Below are 26,045 nucleotides of genomic sequence, written 5' to 3'. Positions count from 1 at the left end.
TTTTTTTTTTTTTTTTTTTTTTTGAGGGCTTTCTCTAGTTATGGCAAGCGGGGGCTACTCTTCATCGCAGTGCGCGGGCCTCTCACTATCGCGGCCTCTCTTGTTGTGGGGCACAGGCTCCAGACGCGCAGGCTCAGTAGTTGTGGCTCACGGGCCTAGTTGCTCCACAGCACGCGGGATCTTCCCAGACCAGGGCTCGAACCCATGTCCCCTGCATTAGCAGGCAGACTCTCAACCACTGCGCCACCAGGGAAGCCCATCTGTACCATTTTTCTAGGTTCCACATATATGTGTTAATATACGGTATTTGCTTTTCTCTTTCTGACTTACTTCACTCTGTATGACAGTCTCCAAGTCCATCCACGTCTCTACAAATGACCCAATTTCGTTCCTTTTTATGGCTGAGTAATATTCCATTTTATATATGTGCCGCATCTTTATCCATTCGTCTGTCGATGGGCATTTAGGTTGCTTCCATGACCTGGCTATTGTAAATAGTGCTGCAGTGAATATTGGGGTGCATGTGTCTTTTTGAATTATGGTTTTCTCTGGGTATATGCCCAGTAGTGGGATTGCTGGATCACCTGGTAATTCTATTTTTAGTTTTTTAAGGAACCGCCATACTGTTCTCCACAGTGGCTGTATCAATTTACATTCCCACCAACAGTGCAAGAGGGTTCCCTTTTACCACACCCTCTCCAGCATTTGTTGTTTGTAGATTTTATGATGATGCCCATTCTAACTGGTGTGAGGTGATACGTCATTGTAGTTTTGATTTGCATTTCTCTAATAATTAGTGATGTTGAGCAGCTTTTCATGAGCTTCTTGGCCATCTGTGTCTTCTTTGTAGAAATGTCTATTTAGGTCTTCTGCCCATTTTTGGATTCGGTTGTTTGTTTTTTTAATATTGAGCTGCATGAGCTATTTATATATTTTGTAGATTAGTTCTTTGTCTGTTGATTTGTTCTCCCATTTTGAGGGTGGTCTTGTCTTCTTTATGGTTTCCTTTGCAGTGCAAAAGCTTTTAAGTTTCATTAGGTCCCATTTGTTTATTTTTGTTTTTATTTCCATTTCTCTAGGAGGTGGGTCAAAAAAGATCTTGCTGTGATTTATGTCAAAGAGTGTTCTGCCTAGGTTTTCCTCTAAGAGTTTTATAGTGTCCGGTATTACATTTAGGTCTCGAATCCATTTTGAGTTTATTTTTGTGTATGGTGTTAGGGAGTGTTCTAAGTTTATTCTTTTACATATAGCTGTCCAGTTTTACCAGCAACACTTATTGAAGAGACTGTCTTTTCTCCATTGTATATCTTTGCCTCCTTTGTGGTAGATTAGTTGACCATAGGTGCATGGGTTTATCTCTGGGCTTTCTATCTTGTTCCATTGATCTATCTTTCTGTTTTTGTGCCAGTACAATACTGTCTTGATTACTGTAGCTTTGTAGTATAGTCTGAAGTCAGGGAGTCTGATTCCTCCAGCTCCGTTTTTTTCCCTCAAGACTGCTTTGGCTATTCGGGGTCTTTTGTGTCTCCATACAAATTTTAAGATTTTTTGTTCTAGTTCTGTAAAAAATGCCAGTGGTAATTTGATAGGGATTGTGTTGAATCTGTAGATTGCTTTGGGTAGTATAGTCATTTTCACAATATTGATTCTTCCAATCCAAGAACATGGTATATCTCTCCATCTGTTGGTATCATCTTTAATTTCTTTCATCAGTGTCTTAATAGTTTTCTGCATACAGGTCTTTTGTCTCCCTAGGTAGGTTTATTCCTAGGTATTTTATTCTTTTTGTTGCAGTGGTAAATGGGAGTGTTTCCTTAATTTCTCTTTCAGATTTTTCATCATTAGTATATAGGAATGCAAGAGATTTCTGTGCATTAATTTTGTATCCTGCAACTTCACCAAATTCATTGATTAGCTCTAGTAGTTTTCTGGTGGCATCTTTAGGATTCTCTATATATAGTATCATGTCATCTGCAAAGAGTGACAGCTTTACTTCTTTTCCAATTTGTATTCCTTTTATTTCTTTTTCTTCTCTGATTGCTGTGGCTAGGACTTCCAAAACTACATTGAATAATAATGGTGAGGGTGGATATCCTTGTTCCTGATCTTAGAGGAAATGCTTTCAGTTTTTCACCATTGAGAATGATGTTTGCTGTGGGTTTGTCATATATGGCTTTTATTTTGTTGAGGTAGGTTCCCTCTATGCCCACTTTCTGAAGAGTTTTTATCATAAATGGGTGTTGAATTTTGTCAGAAGCTTTTTCTGCATCTGTTGAGATGATCATATGGTTTTTATTCTTCAAACTTTTACTGTGGTGTATCACGTTGATTGATTTGGGTATATTGAAGAATCCTTGCATCCCTGGGATAAATACCACTTGATCATGGTGTATGACTCTTTTAATGTGTTGTTGGATTCTGTTTGCTAGTACTTTGTTGAGGATTTTTGCATCTATATTCATCAGTGATATCGGTCTGTAATTTTCTTTTTTCGTAGTATCTTTGTCTGGTTTTGATATCAGGGTGATGGTGGCCTCATAGAATGAGTTTGGGAGTGTTCCTTCCTCTGCAATTTTTGGAAGAGTTTGAGAAGGATGGGCGTTAGCTCTTCTCTACATGTTTGATAGAATTCACCTGTTAAGGGGCTTCCCTGGTGGCGCAGTGGTTGAGAGTCCGCTTGCCGATGCGAGGGACACAGGTTTGTGCCCCGGGAGAGGCCACAACAGTGAGAGGCCCGTGAATCACAAAAAAAAAAAAAAAAAAAAAAGAATTCACCTGTTAAGCCATCTGGTCCTGGACTTTTGTTTGTTGGAAGATTTTTAATCACAGTTTCAATTTCACTACTTGTGATTGGTCTGTTCATATTTTCTATTTCTTCCTGGTTCGGACTTGGAAGGTTATACCTTTCGAAGAATGTGTCCATTTCTTCCAGGTTGTCCATTTTATTGGCATAGAGTTGCTTGTAGTAGTCTCTTAGGATACTTTGTATTTCTGCGGTGTCTGTTGTAACTTCTCCTTTTTCATTTCTAATCTTATTGATTTGAGTCCTCTCCCTCCTTTTCTTGATGAGTCTCGCTAATGGTTTATCAATTTTGTTTATCTTCTCAAAGAACCAGCTTTTAGTTTTATTGATCTTTGCTGTTGTTTTCTTTGTTTCTATTTCATTTATTTCTGCTCTGGATCTTCATGATTTCTTTCCTTCTGCTAACTTTGGGTTTTGTTTGTTGTTCTTTCTCTAGTTCCTTTAGGTGTAAGGTTACATTGTTTATTTGAGATGTTTCTTGTTTCTTGAGGTAGGATTGTATTACTATAAACTTCCCTCTTAGAACTGCTTTTGCTGCATCCCATAGGTTTTGGATCGTCGTGTTTTCATTGTCATTTTCTCTAGGTATTTTTTGATTTCCTCTTTGATTTCTTCAGTGATCTCTCTTGGCTATTTCGTAACGTATTGTTTAGCCTCCATGTGTTTCTGTTTTTTATGTATTTTTCCCTGTAATTGATGTGTAATCTCATAACGTTTTGCTCAGAAAAGATGCTTGATATGATTTCAATTTTCTTAAATTTACTGAAGCTTGATTTGTGAACCAAGATGTGATCTATCCTGAAGAATGTTCCATGCGCATTTGAGAAGAAAGTGTAATCTGCTGTTTTTGGTTCGAATGTCCTATAAATATCAATTAAATCTATCTGGTCTGTTGTGTCATTTAATGCTTGTGTTTCCTTATTAATTTTCTGTTTGGATGATCTGTCCATTGGTGTAAGTGAGGTGTTAAAGTCCCCCACTATTATTGAACAGTGGGGTTTTTGAATTAGCATTTTCATTTACTCCCGATATATACTTGGGAGAAATTGCTGGATTATATGGTAGTTCTGTTTTTAGTTTTTTGAGGAACCTCCATACTGTTTTCCACATGGCTGCAACAATTTACATTCCCACCAACATTGCACTAAGGTTCTCTTTTCTCCACATCCTTGCCAACATTTGTTATTTGTGGTCTTTTTGATGATAGCCATTCTGACAGGTGTGAGGCGATATCTCATTGTGGTTTTGATTTGCATTTCCCTGATGATAAGCAATGTTGAGCATCTTTTCATGTGCGTGTTGGCCCTCTGTACATCTTCTTTGAAGAAATGTGTATTCAGGTTTTCTGACCATTTTTTTAATTGGGGTGTTTGGGGTTTTTGATATTGAGTTGTATGAGCTGTTTATATAGTTTGGATATTAAACCCTTATCAGTCATTACATTTGCAAACATTTTCTTCCACTCAGTAGGTTGTCTTTTCATTTTGCCAATGGTTTTCTTTGCTGTGCAAAAGCTTTTAAGCTTAATTAGGTCCCATTTGTTTTATTTTTGCTTTTGTTTCCTTTGCCTTAGGAGACAGAACCAAAGAAAGATTGCTACAATGTATGTCAAAGAGTGTTCTGTGTTTTCTTCTAGGAGTTTTGTGGTTTCAGGTCTTACATTCAAGTCTTTAATCCATTTCAAGTTAATTTTTGTAAATGGTATAAGTTAGTGGTCCATTTTCTTTCTTTGGCAACTGCCTGTCCAATTTCCCCAACACAGTTTATTGAAGAGACTACCTTTTTCCCATTGTATATTCTTGGTTCCTTTGTTGTAAAATAATTGACCATATATGTGTGGTTTTCTTTCTGGACTCTCTGTTTTTTTTCCATTGATCTATGTGTCTCTTTTTATTCCAGTACCATACTATTTTGATTACTGTAGCTTTGTAATATAGTCAGAAGTCAGGGAGAATATGTTAATTCCAACTTTGTTCATTTTTCTCAGGATTGCTTTGGCTATTCAGGATCTGTTGTGGTTCAATATAAATTTTATGATTATTCTAGTTCTGTGAAAAATGTCATGGGTATTTTGATAGGGATTGCATTAAATCTGTAGATTGCTTTGTGTAGTATGGACATTTTACCAAAATTTCTGTGAACATGGGATATCTTTCCATTTCCTTATATCATCTTTAATTTCCTTCACCAGTGTTTTATAGTTTTGGAGAGTATAGGTCTTTCACCTTCTTGGTTAAGATCATTCCTATGTATTTTATTCTTTTGGTGTGATTTTAAACAGGATTGTTTTGCTTTCTCTTTTTGATTGTTCATCATAAGAGTATAGAAAAGCAACAGATTTCTGTATATTAATCTTGTATCCTGCAACTTTACTGAATTAATTTATTCTAATAGTTCTTTGGTGGAGATTTTAGGGTTTTATATATAAGTATAATGTCATCTGCAAATAGTGACAGATTTACCTTTTCCCTTCCAGTTTGATGCCTTTTGTTTCTTTTTCTTGTCTGATTCCTGTGTCTAGGACTTCCAATACTGTGTTAAATATAAATGGGAAGAGTAGGCATCCTTGTCTTGTTCCTGATTTTAGAGGAAAAGCTTTCAGCTTTCCAACATTGAGTATGATGTTAGCTGTGGGTTTGTCATAAATGGCCTTTATTTATGTCGAGATATGTTTCATCTATACCAACTTTGATGAAAGTTGGTATCATGAATGGTTGTTGAATTTTGTCAAATGCTTTTTCTACAGCTGTTGAGATGATCATGTGATTTTTATCCTTTCTTTTGTTAATGTGGTGTTTCACATTTATCAATTTGTAGGTATTAAACCATCCTTGCATCCCTGGAATAAATCCCTCTTGATCACGGTATATAATCCTTTTTATAATTGTTGAATTCAGTTTTCTAATATTTTGTTGAGGATTTTTGCAACTATATTCATCAGAGATGTTGGCCTGTAATTTTCTCTTTTTTTGTGGTGTCTTCGTCTGATTTTGGTATCAGGATAATTGTGGGCTCATAGAATGAATTTGGCAGTGTTCCCTCCTCTTCCGTTTTTTGGAGTAGTTTGAGAAGGATAGGTATCAGCTCTTCTTTATATGTTTGTTATTGATAGAATTTCCCTGTGAAGTTGTCAGGTCCTGGACTTTTGTTTGCTGGGAGTTTTTTGATTACTAATTCAATTCCACTACTAGTGATCAGTCTGTTCAGATTATCTCTTTCTTCCTCATTCAGTCTTGGAAGATTGTATGTTTCTAGAAATTTATCCATTTCTTCTAGGTTGTCCAGTTTGTTGGCATATAGCTGTTCATAGTATTCTCTTCTGATGTTTTTTTGTGATATCAGTTGCAATTTCTCCTCTTTCAGTTATTATTTTGTTCATTTGTGTCCTCTGTCATTTTTTCTTAAAGAGCCTGGCTAAAGGCTTATTGATTTTATTTATCTTTTCAAAAAACCAGCTCTTAGTTTCATTGATCTTTTCTATTGGTGTTTTTTTTTTAGTCTCCTTTTCATTTATTTCCTCTTTGATCTTTATTATTTCCTTCCTTTAGCTGACTTTGGGCTTTATTCTTTTTCTAATTCCTTTAGATGGTGTGTTAGGTTGTTCATTTGTAATTTTTCTTTTTTCTTGAGGTAGTCCTGTGTTGCCATAAACTTCCCTCTTAGGACTGTTTTTGCTGCATCTTGTAGATTTTGGCAAGTTGTGTTTTTATTTTCATTTGTTTCAAGGTATTTTCTGATTTCCTCTTTGATTTCTTTACCTACCCATAGGTTTTAATATCATGTTGTATAGTCTCCACATGTTTGTGGTTTTCCCATTTTTCTTCCTGTAGTTGATTTCTAGTTACATACCATTGTGTTCAGAAAAAAATGCTTGATATAATTTCTGTTCTCTTAAATTTGTTGAGACTTGTTTTATGGCCTAGCATGTGATCTATCCTGGAGAACATTCCATATACATTTAAACTTTATTTATTTATTTTTTTTTCAATTTTTGGCTGCATTGGGTCTTCATTGCTGTGTGCAGGCTTTCTCTGGTTGTGGCACGTGGGGGCTGTTCTTCATTGCGGTGCGCAGGCTTCTCATTGCAGTGGCTTCTCTTGTTGTGGAGCACGGGCTCTAGGTGCACGGCCTTCAGTAGTTGTGGCACGCGAGCTCCAGAGCGCAAGCTCAGCAGTTGTGGCGCATGAGCTTAGTTGCTCTGTAGCATGTGGGATCTTCCCAGGCCAGGGCTCGAACCTGTGTCCCCTGCATTGGCAGGTGGACTCCCAACCACTGTGCCACCAGGGAAACCCCCATATGCATTTAAAAAGAATGTGTATTCTTCTGTTTTGGGATGTAAAGTCCAGTAGATATCTATTAAGTCCAACTGGTCTAATGTGCCATTTAAGACCACTGTTTCCTTATTGATTTTCTGTCCATTGATGCAAGTGGAGTGTTAAAGTCCTGTACTATTATTTTATTGTTGTCATTTTCTCCCTTTATGTCTGTTAATATTTGCTCTATATGTTTAGATGCTCCTGATTAGGTTCACCTATATTATGTACATATATGTTAATGAAAGTTAATCCTATTGTTGTACATATCCCTTTATTATTATATAATGCTGTTTGTTGTCTTTTGTTATAGACTTTATTTTAAAGTTTACTTTGTCTGATACGAGTATTGCTACCCCAGCACTTTTTTCCTCTTCCATTTACATGAACTGTCTTTTTCCATCCCCTCACTTTCAGGCTGTGTGTGTGTCTCTGAGATGAGTCTCTTGGAGGCAGCATATAGATGGGTCTTCATTTTTATCCAGTCAGCCACCCTATGTCTTTTGACTGGAGCATTTAATCCATTGATATTTAAAGTGATTATTGATAAGTGTGTACTTGTTGCTATTTTGTCACTAGTTTTCTGGTTGTTTTTTATAGTTCTTCTCTGTTATCTTCTTTTACTTCCTTCCGTTGTGGTTTGATGATTTTCTTTAGTGGTGTCCTTGTATTCTTTTCTCTAGTTTCTGTGTATCTATTGTAGGTTTTTTACTTGTGGTTACTGTGGAGTTCATATATATTGACCTAGAGCTTATTTTAAACCTATAGTCATTTAAGTTCAGATACATTTATACACTTTTAAAAAGCTACATTTTTTATTCCCCTCCCCCACATTTTGTGTTTTCAATGTCATATTTTACATATTCATGTCTATCCCTTAACTGTTTATTGTAGTTATAGTTGATTTTATAATTTTTGTCTCTTAATCTTGTACTAGCTTATTTAAGTAGTTGATCCACAACCTTTACCTTATATTTGCCTTTACTAGTGAGATTTTCCTTTCCTATAAATTCTTCTTGTTGTAGCCTTTTCCACTTAGAGAAGACCCTTTAACACTTGTAACATCAGTTAGATGAACTCTCTTAATTTTTGCTTCTCTGAGAAGTCCTTCATCTCTCTTTCAATTCTGAATAATAATTTTGCTGGGTAGAGTATTCTGGCTTGTAGGTTTTTCCCTTTCAATAACTTTAAATATATCATGCCACTCCCTTCTGACCTGCCAAGTTTCTATGGAAAAATCAGCTGATAGCCTTATGGAGGTTCCGTTGTATGTTACTCTTTATTTTTTTTTCTTGCTGCCTCTAAAATTCTCTCGTTAACTTTTGCCATTTTAATTATGATATGTCTTGGTGTGGGTCTTTTTAGGTTCATCTTATTTGGAACTCTTTGTACTTTCTATACTTAGAAATCTGTTTCTTTCTTCATCCTCAGGAATAAATTTTTTCAGCCATAATTTCATCAAATACATTTTTAACCTCCTTCTCTTGCTTTTCTCCTTCTAGGACCCCTAAAATGGGAATGTTGTCCCAGAGTTTCCTTCAACTATCCTCATTTTTTAAAATTTGTTTTAAAATTTGTTTTTGCTCTTCTGAATTGGGGATTTCCAATATTGTATCTTCCTGATTACTTATGCATTCTTCTGTATCTCCTAGTCTGTTATTAATTCCTTTTAGTGTACTTTTCATTTCAGTTATTATGATCTTCAGCTCCAACTGGTTCTTTTTTATATTTTCTAGTCCCTTGTTAAAATTCTTACTCTGTTCATCTATACTTTTCCCAAGTTCAGTTAGCATTCTTATTACTAATGCTTTGACCTCTATATCTGGTAAATTATTTATCTCTATTTCATTAGTTGTCTTTTCAGGGGTGTTTTTTGTTCTTTTGTTTGAAATAAATTCTTTTATCTTCTCATTTTGTTTAACTTTCTGTATCTCTAGGTAAAAGTTACTTATCCCAAACTTAAAGGGTGTCCTTGTGTGGGAGTGTCCCTGTGCACTCTGCTCGTGTCCAGTGGCTTTGTTGGGAGAGCTGAATCTGAAGTGAGCACAGGTTACATCTTCCCCCAGGGTGTGCTGGCAGTTACCACCTTGGTGGGAGGTAGGGAGGGTCTCCTCCTACCCTCCAAAGACGGAGGGGCTAGAGCCAGAGCCAGGTGTGAGCTGGCACTTCTCCTATGCTCAATGGCTATAGCCACCCTATCAAGTGTAGGGCCAGGTATCAAGGTGCTGGAGCAGAAGCCCTAAGGGTCAGGTTGAGGCTGGTTTTGTTCCCTCTTAAGTGTGCACTCCCTCTCCCCTCCAGCAGTGGCAGCCTTCGCCCTAGTGAGCAGCTGCATCGGAGCAAAAGGGTCCAGAGTAGGTGCCTGGTGTGGGCTGGGGTGTGCACTGGGATGGTCCCAGCACATCAGTAGGAGTTCCAAGTAACTCCTGCCCCACCACTTCTGCACACACTGGTAATGATTGCCCTCACCCTATTCAGATGCAGGGCCCAGTCTGAACTGCTCCATCTCCCCCAAGTGCTTATCCTCCTGGACAGTGGCAGCCTTTACCTAGTGGGGAGCTGCTCCAGAGCAAGAGGGGCTGGAGCTGGCATCCGCGCAGGCTAGGGCAGCTGTTGGGGTGGTCTTGGGACACCGGCCAGAGCCCCAGGCCATTTTAAATTTGTTTCCTCTACGTTGTTCCTGGGAGTAAGCAAGCGTGTGTGCGCTCTTCAGGAGCAGAGTCTCAGTTTCTTACAGCTCTCTGGTATGTCCCACTGATTTTCAAACCAGCTAGTGGGATTCATCTTTCCATTGTTGGTCCCCAGGACTGGGGTTCCTAATATGTGGTTCAAGCCCCAAAATCCCCAGGGAGGATCTCTGAACCTGTGACATCCCCTCCTCTTCTGTATCCCTACTAGGGACATAGGTCCCGACCTGATCACTTCTCCCTTCCTAGCAAACTCTGTGGATCTTTCTTTGCAGCCTTGGTTGTAGACATCTCTCTGCCAGTCTCCAGTTTGTTTTCACTGAGAGCTGCTGCACATATAGATGTATTTTTGATTTGTTTGTAGGGCTGGGTGAGCTTAGCATCATCCTACTCCACCATCTTGATTCCCTCCATCGCATATGTTCTCCTTTTTGCAGAATTTTTATAACATTCCTAAAAAGAAATAACCTGGAAATTGAGATGCAAGGCAATAGAATTGACTTGTGCATGAGATGATACTGTTCTTTCACTCCATGTGAGTTTTGTCCCTAAAGTGTCCTCAGAGCAGGAAGCTTGCCACTAATAAGTCTAGACCTGCCTTAAACCAACTTCAGTAGAAACACTGACGTCTAAATTAGTGGTTCTCAGCCTTAGCTACACAGTAGGCTCCCCTGGGGAATTTAAAAAACTCTTCATGCTAGGAAGTATATGATATCTGCCATTTACTTTGAAATGAATCATTGAAAAAAGAAAATAGTTTGATAGATCGATAGAGAAAATGATGGATGAATATATGATAAGTAAGTATAAAAATGTTAATGGTTGAATTTGAATGGCAGGTGTATGCACATTTCAATTTTTATGTATATTTAAATTTTTTCGTAATAAAATATAAAGGGAAAACTCCCCATGACCAGGCTTGCACCCCAGAGCAATTAAATCAGAATCTCAGGGAGTAAGTCGTAGGCTTCAATACTTTTTAAATCCCTGGTGATTCCAATGTGCAACCATAGTTGAGCACCACTGGACTGAATGGTATGAAGTGAAGTCTGGTTAGGCTTGGCAGCTATAGAGCTGACTGAATAAGTAATCTCCCTAGAGATTTGCCGAACACCTCAGTGTTAATCTTATCTCATCTGCCCAAGGGACTTACCATAGGGTTAGCAGACAAGCTCCAGCCCAGAAATGGCAGGTGATCTGAAAGGCAGTTGATAAACCATGGTTGTGAAACAGTATGTTGTCCAATAAAAAGATAAAGCTATTTGGCCACTATTTGTGTGCTTTTAATTAATATTTTCCAGAGGCAGCGATGCAGTTAAGTATAATCATCTATACTTGTGTAACCTTGCACAAGTCTTAATTTTCTTGTTTCATCTTATTCACCTATGAAATGAGCTGGGGAAGTACACCTCTCTTATTTACTTCTCACTGGGAAAGGTGATCAGTGTAATAGGCTGGGTATATACTTTCTCCTTTGTGACACTAATCATCTCATAGAAGCTGTGGCCCATGATTTTGACCTGCTTTTAGCTTTCCCAAGAGAAATGAAGTGTATTTTTAAGTGTGTGAGAAAAATCTTAAATACTCATAGCCGAATCTTAAACCCTTGAAGCCAAATTTTAGCTGGGAGTGGAATACATTTTAAGATTTATTAGTGAGTTTGATGTTACCTATCTATCCTTTTAAACCTTGATTACACGTTAGAGATCATCCTTATAATCTTAAGGAAAATACATGCCTTTTTTTCTGCTCATATTCCTGTAATAAGGGCTGAAGCTTTTTGATAGCCTTTGAAAGGTGAAACACTTTTGAAACTATTGATTCACTGGTGTTTTTATGTCGTGCCTTGGATTGGCACATTCCAAAAGGCACTGACCTCACCAGCCCAAGGGAAAGTGCTCTTATATAGCACGTTATTCTTTTTTTTTTTTTAATTGACAATCTTGTGTTAGTTGCTGGTGTACAGCAGACTGGTTCAGTTTTATATATATGTGTGTGTGTATATGTTCTTTTGTTTTGATTTTTTTTTTTTTTTTTGCGGTACGCAGGCCTCTCACTGTTGTGGCCTCTTCCGTTGCGGAGCACAGGCTCCGGACGCGCAGGTTCAGCGGCCATGGCTCACGGGCCCAGCCGCTCCGCGGCATGTGGGATCTTCCTGGACTGGGACACGAACCCATGTCCCCTGCATCGGCAGGCGGACTCTCAACCACTGCGCCACCAGGGAAGCCCCAGTTCATTCTACCAGTGTGTGTGTGTGTGTGTGTATATATATATACACACACACACACACATCTTCTTTATCCATTCATCTGTCGATGGATATCTTGGTTGCTTCTATGTCTTGACTATTGTAAATGTATAGCATATTACTCTCGTAAGATAATCTAAAAGAAGAGCTACATATTAAATGTAATCAAAACAATAGTCTGCTGTGTGTTCTCTCAATTGGATTATAATCGATTAAAATATTACATATGAACCATATTAGATAAAATATTGCATTGTCAAAATTGACTTAATGATGTAAATACTGAGTTTTAGGTGTTAATGCAGACTGTCAGAAACTGTCGCCTCACACTCAAACATGATTTTAGTTTCATATATGGTGCTGTATACTACTGCATTATCTAAATATGCCCAAATGTATTTATCCTTTTTTTTTTTTTTTTTTTGCGGTACGTGTGTCTCTCACCGTTGTGGCTATCCTTTCTTATGTCGATGGATATTTAGACAGTTTTCAGTTGTTTGCAAATAATGCTGATATGATGAATTTTTGCACATGTCTTTGTACTCATCCAAAATATTCTCTATTCTAGGTATAATTCTTAGGATGAGAATTGCTGGGTTGTATGATGTACATAAATTGAAATTTACTAGAGTTTGTCAAATTTCTCCTAAAAGTAATTATACCAGTTTAGAAAGCAGTCTATATAAGAAGATGTAGGGTGACATGTGTTAACATGGATGAATCTTATAAAATAATACTACATGGGCTTCCCTAGTGGCGCAGTGGTTGAGAGTCTGCCTGCCGATGCAGGGGACACAGGTTCATGCCCCAGTCCAGGAGGATCCCACATGCCGCGGAGCGGCTGGGCCTGTGAGCCATGGCTGTTGAGCCTGCGCGTCTGGAGCCTGTGCTCCACAACAGGAGAGGCCACAACAGTGAGAGGCCCGCATACCGCAAAAAAAAAAAAATAATAATACTGTTTAGGGATACATTTAGAGTAAAATTATTAAAAAGGAATAAGCATGATAAAACATCAAATTCAGGATAGTAGTTAACTCCAGGATGGAAGAGATTTAGTTGGATTAGGCTACACAGCGGGTTTCAACTATATTAGTAATGTTTTATTCTTTTTAAGTTGAGTGATGAATAGAAGGGATGTTGCTATATATGCCTGAAAGATTTCCAACATTTTTTTTAATAAATTTATTTTATTTATTTGTTTATTTTTGGCTGCATTGGGTCTTCTTGGCTGCATGCAGGCTGTCTCTAGTTGCGGTGAGCTGAGGCTACTCTTCATTGCAGTGCGTGGGCTTCTCATTGCGGTGGCTTCTCTTGTTGCGGAGCACGGGCTCTAGGCCCGCGGGCTTCAGTAGTTGTGGCTCGCGGGTTCTAGAGCACAGGCTCAGTAGTTGTGGCGCACAGGCTTAGTTGCTCCGCAGCATAGGGGATCTTCCTGGACCAGGGATCGAACCCATGTCCCCTGAATTGGCAGGAGGATTCTTAACCACTGCACCACCAGGGAAGCCCAACACCTTTTTCTTGTCTTTAAACATGTTAGTTAGTGCTTTATGTTCACTTTAATCTACCACTGGCCTCATCACTCTTATACCAACTGGATTCAAATATTATGTTAGCTACCTAGCCCCTTAGGAGCAGCTGCATTTGTGACCTTAATTTAGAGATTATTTAAAGGTTTTGTTTGTTTTGTTTTAGTAAATTTTTATTGAGCTATAACATATTATACAGAAAAGTACACAGGGTACAGTTAATGGATTTTCACAAAGTAGAGGTAACCATGTGACCAGCACACAGAATATTCCCAGCACCCAGAGCCCATTTCATAGCCTTTTTCAGTCACCATCCCCCATGATGTTACTATCCATCATCCTGACTTCTAATACCCCAGATTAATTTTTGAACTTTGTATAATAATACAGTATATACTTTTTGTGTGTCTTGTTTCTTTCACCCAGCATTATAATTGAGAGATTCATCAATGTTGTTTGTTGTTGTACTTCTTTGGTTTGAATTGCTTCATGGAATTATATGAATATTATTAAGGGTGCTGTGCTGAAATTATCAGTTTTATGAATGTATTTTCATACTTCTAGTCAAAATACATAACTCTGGCAGTTTAGGTTGTTTCAACTCTGTAGCTCATTTCAAACTTTGGGGTAACGTTGTAGGCTTGTCCTACTTTATTTCCAACTTATATGTATCGAAGAAGAAAAAAACCTAGGAAATTTATTAATAGCATTAATTTAGAATACTTGAATTATAAAACACATAAAAATAAGTTCCTTTTCATCCATTTCTTAGGTGTCTCACAGTTTCTATAGTGTTATATTTTATATTAGAAAATATATGTAAGGGGCAATATTAGGGTAGGAGATTAAGAAGTACAGACCACTGTGTATAAAATAAGCTACAAGGATATATTGTACATCACATGGAATATAGCCAATATTTTATAATAACTATAAATGGAGTATAATCTTTAAAAATTGTGAATCACTATGTTGTACAGTTGAAACTTACATAATATTATAAATCAACTATACCTCAATTTTTAAAAATATGTATCTATATATATTTAGATAATTTGAAACAATAGGAGGATATGACCTTGACCGAAATACTGGTATTTCCCGAGACTGCCTGGTAAGCTAGCTATGGAAACTACTTGGATTTTAATGACACAGAAACATCAGATCTCTGAGGGCAGCAGGATTTATTTGCTTTTGTGTTCTTCCCCATTTCAGTGTCCTGAATTAGAAATCCTTCCAAAAAATAAACCCAGTATAAAAATTAAAGTGCTTCATAGATGAGAACATGCCATCTGACAAGTTTCAGGGCATTTTATTGAGTACTCTGAGGCTGGGGGTAGCGTAAATTACCTGAGAAATACTGTGGAATAAGGATATCCTGTGTTTTGTTTGAAGAGAGGCAAATCTAAAATTCTTGAGTGTTCATCAGTATTTTCCGCTGAGTTCTAAGGTTAACAGCAGTTTGCTTACGTTTATTTTGGTTTTGTTCTTGTTTTTTTTGCGGTACGCGGGCCTCTCACTGTTGTGGCCTCTCCTGTTGCAGAGCACAGGCTCTGGACACGCAGGCTCAGCGGCCATGGCTCATGGGCCCAGCCGCTCCACGGCATGTGGGATCCTCCCGGACCAGGGCACGAACCCGCGTCCCCTGCATCGGCAGGCGGACTCTCAACCACTGCGCCACCAGGGAAGCCCTGCTTACGTTTAAAATGAGAATAAGTGTTGCATCAATACCTCCCTTTAGAGGCAGCCATTCTAATTCTGAACCTTAAGTGAATACACTTAAGGGGGAGCCATGGAACATGTTTTATACTGTACACTGTGGAAAAGAGCACCAGAAAGAGGCAAAGATGAGAAAAAGAAGGATTCTTCTGATGGAACAAGAGAGATTTCCTGAGACAAAATGTGTTTTCATGTAGCCTTTCTAAAAAAAACTAAGTATTAGCACTCAAGTTTTAACAGTTCTTGAAAACAATCAGTGGCTACAACCAAGAGGAGTTTGCCCTTCAGAGGTGGGAAACAAGAAAAGATACTGAGAGAGGAAAAAGTTTATTTAAATTAAAAATTTTGGATGAAATTTTTTCTGATTCAGAGATAGGCTCAGTAATGTTAACTGTTGATTTGTATTGAGAGGGTTGGGAATAAGAGGAAGAAAATGTAGAAATATACACAATTTGGAGATTTGTGAGTAAATATTAATGATTTTATTCCCCCAAATCATCTTTTCTTTAAAGTGAAAGATGTGAGTAGCCAGCTTTATGAGTTAGTTTTCAAATATAATTCAGCCTATAAGAACTCTGTTAATTCAACTTTCGTAATTCTCTGTGGGTGAACACAAGACTCTTGTCTCCTTACATATTGACAATTCTAATTATCCGTACTCAGAAAGGGTTTTGAATACTAGATACCACAGTTCCTTTAAAATTGAGATATTTTACCCACAACGTCTCACTGTTATATTCATGAGTCATGTTAATTTGGAGCTTCCATAAATGCTATAAACCAAATGAATTATCTCAGTACATGTATAGGGCTATAGCCTACTTTTATTTGTTGAAATAGCTATTTTAGTTGAAATAGCATCATTAGAGGGCTTCCCTGGTGGTGCAGTGGTTGAGAGTCCGCCTGCCGATGCAGGGGACACGAGTTCGTGCCCCGGTCTGGGAAGATCCTGCATGCCGCGGAGCGGCTGGGCCCGTGAGCCATGGCCACTGAGCCTGCGCATCCGGAGCCTGTGCTCCGCAACGGGAGAGGCCACAACAGTGAGAGGCCCGCGTACCGCAAAAACAAAAACAAAAACGAAACAGCATCATTAGAAAAACTTAGGATTGCTTTTTACAAGTTTTAAGGATTTTCTGTGATTTTTTTTTTTTTTTGCATAACTTGTGACATCTTTCTTTTTTGTTTTGGAGTATATATATATATATTTCATTAATGAGACTTGTTTTTTTATTCTTCTGTTTTTTTCTCTAGATAAAAGTTAAGCAGCTAGAACAACTACATTCTTTTACTGAAACCAGTTCACAGAACGACCATCTACGGCAAGTTCAGTAAGGCACTAGAGGGCAAATATGCTCAGGTGTGATTAATAGCTATAAAACAGATTGCTTCTATGTTGTTTTAATTAGCTTTTAAGAAATTGGTGCCTTTCTCCCCACCTCACCATATGATCCCAGAAAGATGAATATTCTCTCACTTGACTCAATTTATCAAAAACATTTTTAAACACCCTTGATGTACAAGGTTCCACTCAACCACAGAAGAATTCATAAAGATGCCTGAAGCAGTATTGGGACACTCAACTTGCTAAGATTAGGAATGTACTCAGCAGACTTTATTATAGAATAGAAGGTTATGCCTTTCAGAAACAAAATAGATTGTATTGTGAGCATGCATAGGGAACATCATCATGATGAAAGCATCGAGAATCTCTATCATAGAGGAAGTGGTTTTTTAATTTGAGCCTTAAAACTTTCGGCAGACGTGAGGAACCAAGTATCTTTGGGTTTTGGGGTTTTTTTTTGCAGTACGCGGGCCTCTCACTGTTGTGGCCTCTCCCGTTGCGGAGCACAGGCTCCAGACGTGCAGGCCCAGCGGCCATGGCTCATGGGCCCAGCCACTCCGCAGCACGCGGGATCCTCCCGGACTGGGGCACGAACCCGTGTCCCCTGCATCAGCAGGCGGACTCTCAACCACTGTGCCACCAGGGAAGCCCTCTTTGGGTTTTTAATTACAGGCAAACGCAGAACTCATTGCCAACAAGATATACCTGCAATAGCGCACTTGAAAGAGGTATTAGTAGTGAAGGTGCTTACTTGTTAGCATGGTGGCTATTGAGACTGAAAACCGTTCATAGGTCACATAACAATTTAACATATGAACAGAGAAAATTAGACAAAGAAGATATGTAAAACATTTAGTGAAGAAAATAATCCAGGAATATGTTACTAAAAGAAAGTGATTCATTTCAATGATTTACAAATTTATCACATTATTTATTTTTAACACTGTAAGCATGTGTAACTTCTTTAACTATAATGTTTGTGTATGTATATCCTTGGTAACCAAGCAACTAGAATGTGTCTTCAAATGGAAGGCTGCTAGGGTTCTAACAATCTGACTCTACTGGTAAAGGGGACCTCATTAGATACGCTTTGTTTCTTCACTAGGACATACTTTACACTAGTATTTTCTTCATTCTGAAAGCAAACGAACACATTTTTAAGTATATTTTCCATCCCAGCTTCATTTAGAACGTTGTGTTGTTTCTCATAGTAAAGGGGGCACTCACTGAAAAATAATTCTAGGTTTAGTTGATTTTGTCTTTTTAAATTGGTGATGCCTCCAAGAAGAAGGAAGTCTCCAGAGAGGCCTGCATCTTCAAAATTCCTTGAAAGCTATAGGCCCTATGTCAACAATGTAAAGGAACGAACTTCATCAGCTGGTTTGCCCAGTGTTAGGCCAAACCCTACACGCCACGTGACCTTTGCACCTACCCTGACTTCTGTGAGGTCTTCTCAGGAGATCGGAGACTCTAGGATCTCTCTAAAGACTCTTTTGAATGCCATTAAAACCATGGAGGGAAGACTGGAAGGTAAAATAGACATTCTTGCCTCAAGACCATTAAATGATGAGTCACCAAATTTTCTTTACCGGGATTCGGTAAGTGAAGGCCACAAATTAAATCATAAGGAAATTTCAGATTTATACAACAATGAAGAAAAGTAGTAACATATAGAAAGATAACATTTGGAGGTGTGAGTAACAACAAGGAAAGAACTTCTTCACAAACAGGAAAAACTGATGATGTAGATCAAAACCGTCCTTCTGGCTATTGCACACTTAAGTTTTGTTTTGGACACAGAAATGTCATATTTGGCTTAAGAGTAACCATTGAGATTTTTACTCTGATTTTCACTTTAAAAATTAATGCTAATAGTCTTAACATTTATAGTAAAATGGGTAAAGCCTGATTTTAAAGTAGAAATACATAAATAGAAGCCCTGAGAACTTGAACATTGGAAAATACTTTCCAAAGAAAACTTACTAGAGCATCCATCTTCGTTTGATATTTAAAAATAGAAAGTACTATAGATTGTCTTCTAGAGTTAACTACTATTTAGACCCTTTTTGTAAGCACTTTTGCTAGTGGCCTTTTCATATTTATAAATATTTTATAAACACTGGTAAAATTATAAAAACTATATTCTTCCTAATGTACTTTTCTAGAACAAAATCCAATAGGTTTTCAAAACCTTATAAGTTAGCATATTTTGTACTATTCTTGAATCCTTATAGAAGAAATTATTTTTAATGTTACAGGTTAAAAGTTATAAGGAAGTATAATATTGAGGAAGATGTGGGTGAAAGGCGTTCTCTTTGCTGCTGTTTGGAGTGCCCTTTTCCTGTGGAGGGCAATTTGGCTTTGTTTATCACTTTACGCCCACAGTTGTATTTTTTCCTACAGATACACTAGCTTATACATAAGACATGTTTACAAGGTACTTTCTGAAGTATTGTTTGTTATTAGCAAAAGACTAGAAACAACCAAAATTCCATCAGTAAGAGGCTGGCTAAATAAACCATGGTATACCCATAGTTTGGAATACTGTTTGAAGATATATTTATCTTAATCATAACATATCTATTATTAGGTTAAAACAGTCAAGGCTCAGAAGAGTATACAGAGTATTTTAATATTTGTGTGCAGAAGGATTGGGGCGATGAAGTATACATATGTATTCACTTTTGAATAGAGTCTCTCTAAAATGAATCGTAATAAATTGGCAACATTATTTTCGAGGAAGGAAACTGGGTGGCTGGGAGATTTTTCACTTTATCCTTTTGCACCTTAAGAGTAATGTGAATGTGCTACCCATCGAGAATAATTTTATGAACACTTTATTTTCAACAGAAGCAAAAGTAGAGAAAGGATGGTCTTTTCATCAAATGTGCTAAGGCAATTGGGTATCATATGCAAAAACAAAAAAACAAAATACCTTTGATCCATACCTCTTACCATATACAAAAATTAACTCAAAATGAATGAAAGCCCTAAAGGTAAAACCTAAAACTGTAAAACTTCTGAAACATAGGATGAAACCACTGTGATCTTGGATTACACAAAGATTTCTTAGATTTGACATCAAAAGCATGATCCATAAAGGAAAAAATGTAACATTGACAACGTATGCTCTTCAAAGACATTGTTAAGAAAATGAAGAGAAAAGCTACAGGCTGGGGGAAAAACATTTGCAAATCACATATCTGATAAAGGTCTTGTCTCCACAGTTTATTAAAAACTCTCAAAACTCACTAAGAAGGAAAGACAATCCGAAAAAAAAAGAAAAAGGCGCAAAGTATTTGAACACACGTTTCACCAAAAAAGATATATGGATGATAAATAAGCACTTGAAAAGATGTTAAACATCAGTTATTAGGGAAATGCAAATTGAAACTGCAGTGAGATACTACCACACACTATTAGAATGTCTAAAATTGAAAAACTGATTACCCCAAGTGTTAGTGAAGATGTGGAGGAACTCTCATACATTGCTGAAGGGAATGTAAAATCACTCAGCCACTCTGGAAAATAGTTTGGTAGTTTCTTTAAAAGTGATACATATTACTACCGTACAACCCAGCCGTTCCACTCCTATGCATTTACCAAAGATAAATGAAAGCGTCTGTCTACACAAAGATCTGTATACAACTGCCCAGAGCAGCTCTACTTGTAATAGCTTAAAACTGGAACAACTCAAGTGTTCAGCAGAACACTATTCAGCAACATAAAGAAGATTGAGTGAATCTCAAAATAACTGTGCTGAGTGAAAAATCATTCAAAAATGAGTACATAAAATATTTCATTATATAAAATTCTAGGAAATAAAAGTGAATTGATTGTGACAGAAAACAGGTCAGTGGTAGCCTTGGGTGGATGTGTAGGAACAGGGAGAGATAGAAGTGGGGGAAATTACAAAAAGGCATAAGGGAACTTTTGGGATAATGGAAGTGTTCATTATCATAATTATGGTTTATACATATATCAAAATTGTACACTTTAAATATACATAGCTTATTGTCTGTCAACTATATCTCAGTAAGGCTGTTTTAAAAAATATGAATGTATTATACTGAAATTAATTATTTTTAAATGTTTAAAATAACATTCTTGAAATGACAAAAACAGTAGCGATAGAGAACAAATTAGTGGTTGCCAGGGGACATGGGATGAGTTTGGGGGAGGGTGTGAACACAGAGAAAGTAGCACAAGTGAGTTCTTTGCGGCAGTGGAGCAGTTCTGTATCTTGATTGTCGTGATCACAGGAATATGTGCATGGGATCAGATTACATAGAGCTGTGTGCATGTGTGCATACACAGATGAATGCAGATTTAAAAAAATGGTGAAAATTGTAAGTTTTGTAGTCTAGTTAATCTCATTAAAGTCAGTTTCCTGGTTTTAATGTTGAACTGCAATATAAGATGTCATCATTAGAAGCAGGGAAAAGAGTGCATGGGGACTCTGCACTAATTTTGTAACCTCCTGTGAGTCTGTATTTCAAGATAAAGTATTTTTTAAAAGAGTAGTATTTAGAATAGTATGATCATCTGAAATAACTGTAGATATACTAAAAGTATTTCAGAGATGTAAAATTCTAATACTTCTAATTAGGATTAGGACACTATTTAGAACACTTCTGTAACACTATTTTCTTGACACTATTTAGTGCTTCTTCACCTTTGCTTTTATGATATTAATTTATATTGTATTTTCAAATTCTGTGATAATCAGTTTCTCCCCCGTTTTTCATCTTAGCATCATTGTCTTATCTCCCTTACCTTCATTCTGTGCTTTCATAGAGATTGACATATATTAGAGATTTGCCCATGTTTATTAACAGATTTTTTTTTTGCTTTGTAGTTTTAAGGGGAAAAACAGCTACTAAAGCTAGTTTTTATTTACAATAATATATAAGCATATTTAATTAAACATTTTAAATTTGGCTTCTAAATTGCTGTCTTATTCTAATTGCTGATTGATTGTGCTTTGGGAGAATCATTTATCATTTCTTTTTTTCTACTAAGGTGAAATCCATTCTTGAAAAGAATGAAGGGGAGCTCTCACGAGTTGTGAAGGTTCGTGCTGCAGCCCTGAAAGAGACTCAGAAGTTGAAAGGTGACCTCGAAGCTTTGGAGGACAGGGGGAACAAGAAGGCAAGACATCAATCCTTTCTGAAGTCTGTTACTGAAATGAAGCACTTCTGAAATCTTTCATGAGCCATATTCTTTCTTTTCTTGTTACCTTTAGTAAAAAAGAAAGAGGATTGATCAGAGGAGGATTTTTTTTTTCCTAAAAAAGGATAACTTTAGAAGAGCTCTAAAATATTTCCCTTAAAAATACATGATTTAACTCCCAATGGTTTTTTTTTTTTCTTCCTGTCTTAAAATAATCAAAAGTCCTATTTTTTTCTGTTGAAACACATCTGACCTTGGTATTAATAACCACCTACTTATGTTCTATTAATGTGATATAACACTGTTAAGATTTTATATTAAGTCAAATTACCAAATGCTTTCTGCTTAATCGTGTGTGTACTTAGTGGGAAGAGGGGTAACATCCCAAACTTCTTGACAGCAGGTGCCAGATTTTGCCCCTCTGAAGAGGGCTGTGAGTCACATCATTCTTCAGCAGCTTCCACTTTCTCTTATGGTCCTTTTTCCTCAGATAATTCTGATGGACTTCAAATGTGTTATTTTCTTCTGACTCCATGGTAAGATAGCTGAGGAGGGCTAGCGCAGGCCAGTCTGGGACCCCCTCTACACCCAAGAAGCTGTTGGTCCTTATGTCTCTAGTTAATATATGTGCTGGACATGACAATAGTTAGGATGCACTGCAGAGTTCTTCATAGGATCCATATGATCTAGGGTCTAGTTTTCTCTTTCTCAAAGTCAGAATAACTTAAGAAACAAAATAAATATAAAATATACTTTAATTATTCCTCTTAGCATTCTACCAGACCTGGTTTCCATACTCTTCTAGAAGTCATGGGACTCAGCAGAAGAATAACCAGAAAGGATCAAATATCTTTGTCTTATTTCATTTTCTATTAGGTGGGAAACTTTCAGCGACAACTGGCAGAAGCTAAAGAAGACAACTGCAAAGTTACAATCATGTTGGAGAATGTGTTGGCTTCTTACAGTAAGATGCAAGGCGCTCTGGAAAAAGTGCAAACAGAGCTTGGGCAGAGGGATTCAGAGATTGCAGGCCTCAAGAAAGAAAGGTACCAGAGATTATTTTTCTGTCTTTGTACTTGTATTTTTCTGCTGCCTTGTAGTAAAGAACAGAGTGCAGTCAAGAAACAGTCACTTTATATTGATTCTCTTGTGAAAATAAAGTAGTAAAATGGTATTTAAAGAACTAGCAAATTCAGGAAAATCTGGAATTATAAATAAAAATGATATCCAAAAATTCTCATATTTTGTAGTGATGTAAATAAGTATGTATTCTAGAAATTCATGTGATATATGCTGTTTCATCCTTGCTGTTTTCTACACCATTTATACCTGCCCTTGGGTCTACAGAACGGTAATTGTCAAGATTAAAGCCAAGTGTCTACTTCTGTTTGAATTAATTATCCATTTATTAGTATCCTATTTATTTTAGATGAATCATTCTGAGAACTACTTTTAGCCATGTTTTATAAGTGAACTCCTTTGAATGTTTCAAAAATTACATAAAAGTTTCCCTTTTAGGTTAATGAACAATTGGTTTGGGTTTAATCAGACCTCTAAGACATATTGTAATACCTTAGTGGTGCATATTGCCTCTATGTTATGGGAGAACAAGTGAGTTTTATATTCTTCATTGTGCTTGTTTTTTTACATATTATGAATCTGTATTACCTCTGAACTTAAAAAAAGTCAAGGGGATGGTATTAAAAATAGTTTACTATTCACAATAAAATTCTAGGTAAAAAGCAGAAATCTCAACAGCAAGCCAGTCCACATAGAGGTGATATATTTTTGTACTAGTAATATATATAGTATAAAGTTACCAGCCCATAAGTTAGTCATCAACATGTACTGATAGTTTAATATATAAAGCCAAGTTGAATCATAAACGGGACAAGTTTTTAATCCATACGAAAATTAGTTTCTTAACCTGAAGCTGAGGCTACTAATTGTCACCTGCCAACTCTCAGATATTCGGAGCATCTGTAGCCCACTACATACGCCATTTGGGCTTCCTGGAAGGTGTCCTGTAACTCCCAGTGGTATCATTCCCAGATGGTACTTCTCTATGGTCACTCTCCCTGTGCCCTTCATTTACAGGGCTCTACATCAACAGCGGGTACAGAAGCTGGAAGCAGAAGCGGACCAGTGGCAGGCCAGAGTCCTTGTCGTGGAGGCCCAGCACAACAGTGAGGTAGAAGCCAGGTTTTTATAGATGATAATGTTGATATTTTTTATTTTATTGGGATATTGCTATTTTGGAAAAACGGAGTAAAACAATCGGGTAAATTTCCTTTCCATTCAAGTCTGAGTTTTGAACAGTGACATATTTCCAAATGGGAAATGGGTCTGCGATCTTACAGTGAACCATTTATTGGCAAACCAGGACCATAATTATGCCTAACTCTCTTTGTCTTATGTGGTCTGCATTCTTTTCATGTATTAATGCATAAGTGAAGTTAAAGGGCTTAGAAAACAACATAACTTTAGTCAGAAGTAGCTAGAATGATCCCACTAAATAAGGAGGCATACTCACATGTGTTTATAGGTGTGTACACACATGAATATGTATCTACACGTATGCACACATATAAAATAGAGATAGTTCCTATAAAAAGCTTTTTCTAGAAGGATATACAAGGAACAGTTGCCAGTTCTTATCTCTCTAGGCAGTGAGACCAGAGGGTCATAGGATCAGGAAGGGAGGAGTTTAACTGGTTTAAAACTTTAGAAATTAGGATAAATAAGTTGGCTCTATTTTCCAAAACTCTCTAGTGACCAGTGGAGCATACCCTTCCTATCACCTTCTAAGAGTCTCCTAAGGACTGTCTGTAATAAGTTCTCACATATATATTCTAGGCATCTGGAGTCTTTGGTTCTGGTTCCAAACAATTATTGTTTCAAAGTTTAAAGAGTGAATATACAGTGTTATGGACTTCTTGTGTCTGTTACAGTGGAATTAAAAACAATCTTGTGAAATCGAAAACAATCATTCTTCTCTCTTTCAGATGGAGCCTCTACAAAAAGCTCTAGATGTAGCTAGAGAAGACAACAGGACACTGGCTATGAGCCTGGAGCAAGCTCTCCAGACAAATCATCATCTGCAAACAAAGCTTGATCACGTTCAAGAGAAACTGGAAAGCAAAGAACTTGAGCGACAGACTTTGGAAACCTTCAAGTAAGGGCAGTACAGTCGCAGTGAAATTAGGGAAGAGCCTCTGGGAGAGTAAGCTTGGCTAATTCACATAAACCAGTTAAAGCCTTTTTCCCTTTTGAGCTAGTACTCCCAGCAGAGCCATGTGAAGGAAGCAGGCATAGTTGAGCAGAGCAGATATTAGCTGGCTGGGGTACGCTCCTTTTCAGCTCTTCCCTCATCTACTGTCGGTCTTCTTCCGTACATGAAGGTTTAAACCAAGTTGGAAGGGACACTTACATGTTTCTGCCAAACCTTTTCTATCAGAAGCTTATGTGTCCTTTAAAAGTATGATCTGGAAAAGGAGAAACAGAAGCATGGATGGGAATAACACCTCCAGGAGTGGGATAATTCCATTTAAGCAGCTGCTAAACCATTCATTGTTTTCAATTTTGTCCTTAGTTAGGTCAAACCCATCAAGTTCAGGTCAAGCCACTGAAGTTTTTTGTTAAACTTTATCTAGGCAAATAGGATTTAGATATTAATAACATCCCATGAAAGTTTATACCCAAGGGAAGTGCATTGTGCACGTGGATCTTTAGTCCTTTCATGCAGTGAACATACTGATACACCAGGCAAGTATCAGCTAAAGCAAAGAGGGCATTTTTCATATTTGTAATCTGTACAAATTTTATATTCTGGTGAAATGTTGCTGGCTCAGGACTACTCAGTATTGGTTAAAACAAGAGTATGTGTTTCACCCTTTTGGGTGGATCTCTTTCTATTGAATGACTTTTTGTATTTTAATGCTGTAGGTAAATGCTTATTTCTTCTTCTGTTAATGAGTTCCAGATCAGTGATTTCTACCTGGTGACTTATCTACTTCTCATTGGTAAATGACATCTACTAAGATGTTTTCTAAAGGTGATTTATCATCTCTCTTTTTCAAAACAGAGAACAGATGAGTGAAGAATCCAAAATAGAAGCAGAACTGCATGCTGAACGCATAGATGCTCTAAGAAAGCAGTTTCAAATTGAGAGAGAAACTGCAAAGAAAGCAGCACAACGGGAAGTGACTGAGGTATGGAGGCAAGTGACAAAAGTC

At 37.3% G+C, this 26,045-nt stretch overlaps 1 protein-coding gene across 1 annotated transcript in view; it reads left to right on the top strand.

Moving 5' to 3' along the window:
* Nucleotides 1-26,045, top strand: part of CCDC150 (coiled-coil domain containing 150) — a 93,101-nt gene that overhangs the window by 52,554 nt on the left and 14,502 nt on the right. Inside the window, 7 exon segments of the mRNA XM_027125292.1 lie at nt 16,548-16,616; nt 16,618-16,653; nt 21,661-21,789; nt 22,687-22,856; nt 23,908-24,001; nt 24,816-24,985; nt 25,895-26,021. Coding sequence (XP_026981093.1) covers nt 16,548-16,616; nt 16,618-16,653; nt 21,661-21,789; nt 22,687-22,856; nt 23,908-24,001; nt 24,816-24,985; nt 25,895-26,021 — 795 coding nt within the window.

The sequence above is a fragment of the Aethalodelphis obliquidens genome, unplaced genomic scaffold (genome assembly GCF_003676395.1).
Source record: "Aethalodelphis obliquidens isolate GAN/ISIS:26980383/991018 unplaced genomic scaffold, ASM367639v1 scaffold2, whole genome shotgun sequence".
Taxonomy (NCBI): Eukaryota; Metazoa; Chordata; class Mammalia; order Artiodactyla; family Delphinidae; genus Aethalodelphis; species Aethalodelphis obliquidens.
This window is presented reverse-complemented; position numbering and strand designations above follow the sequence as displayed.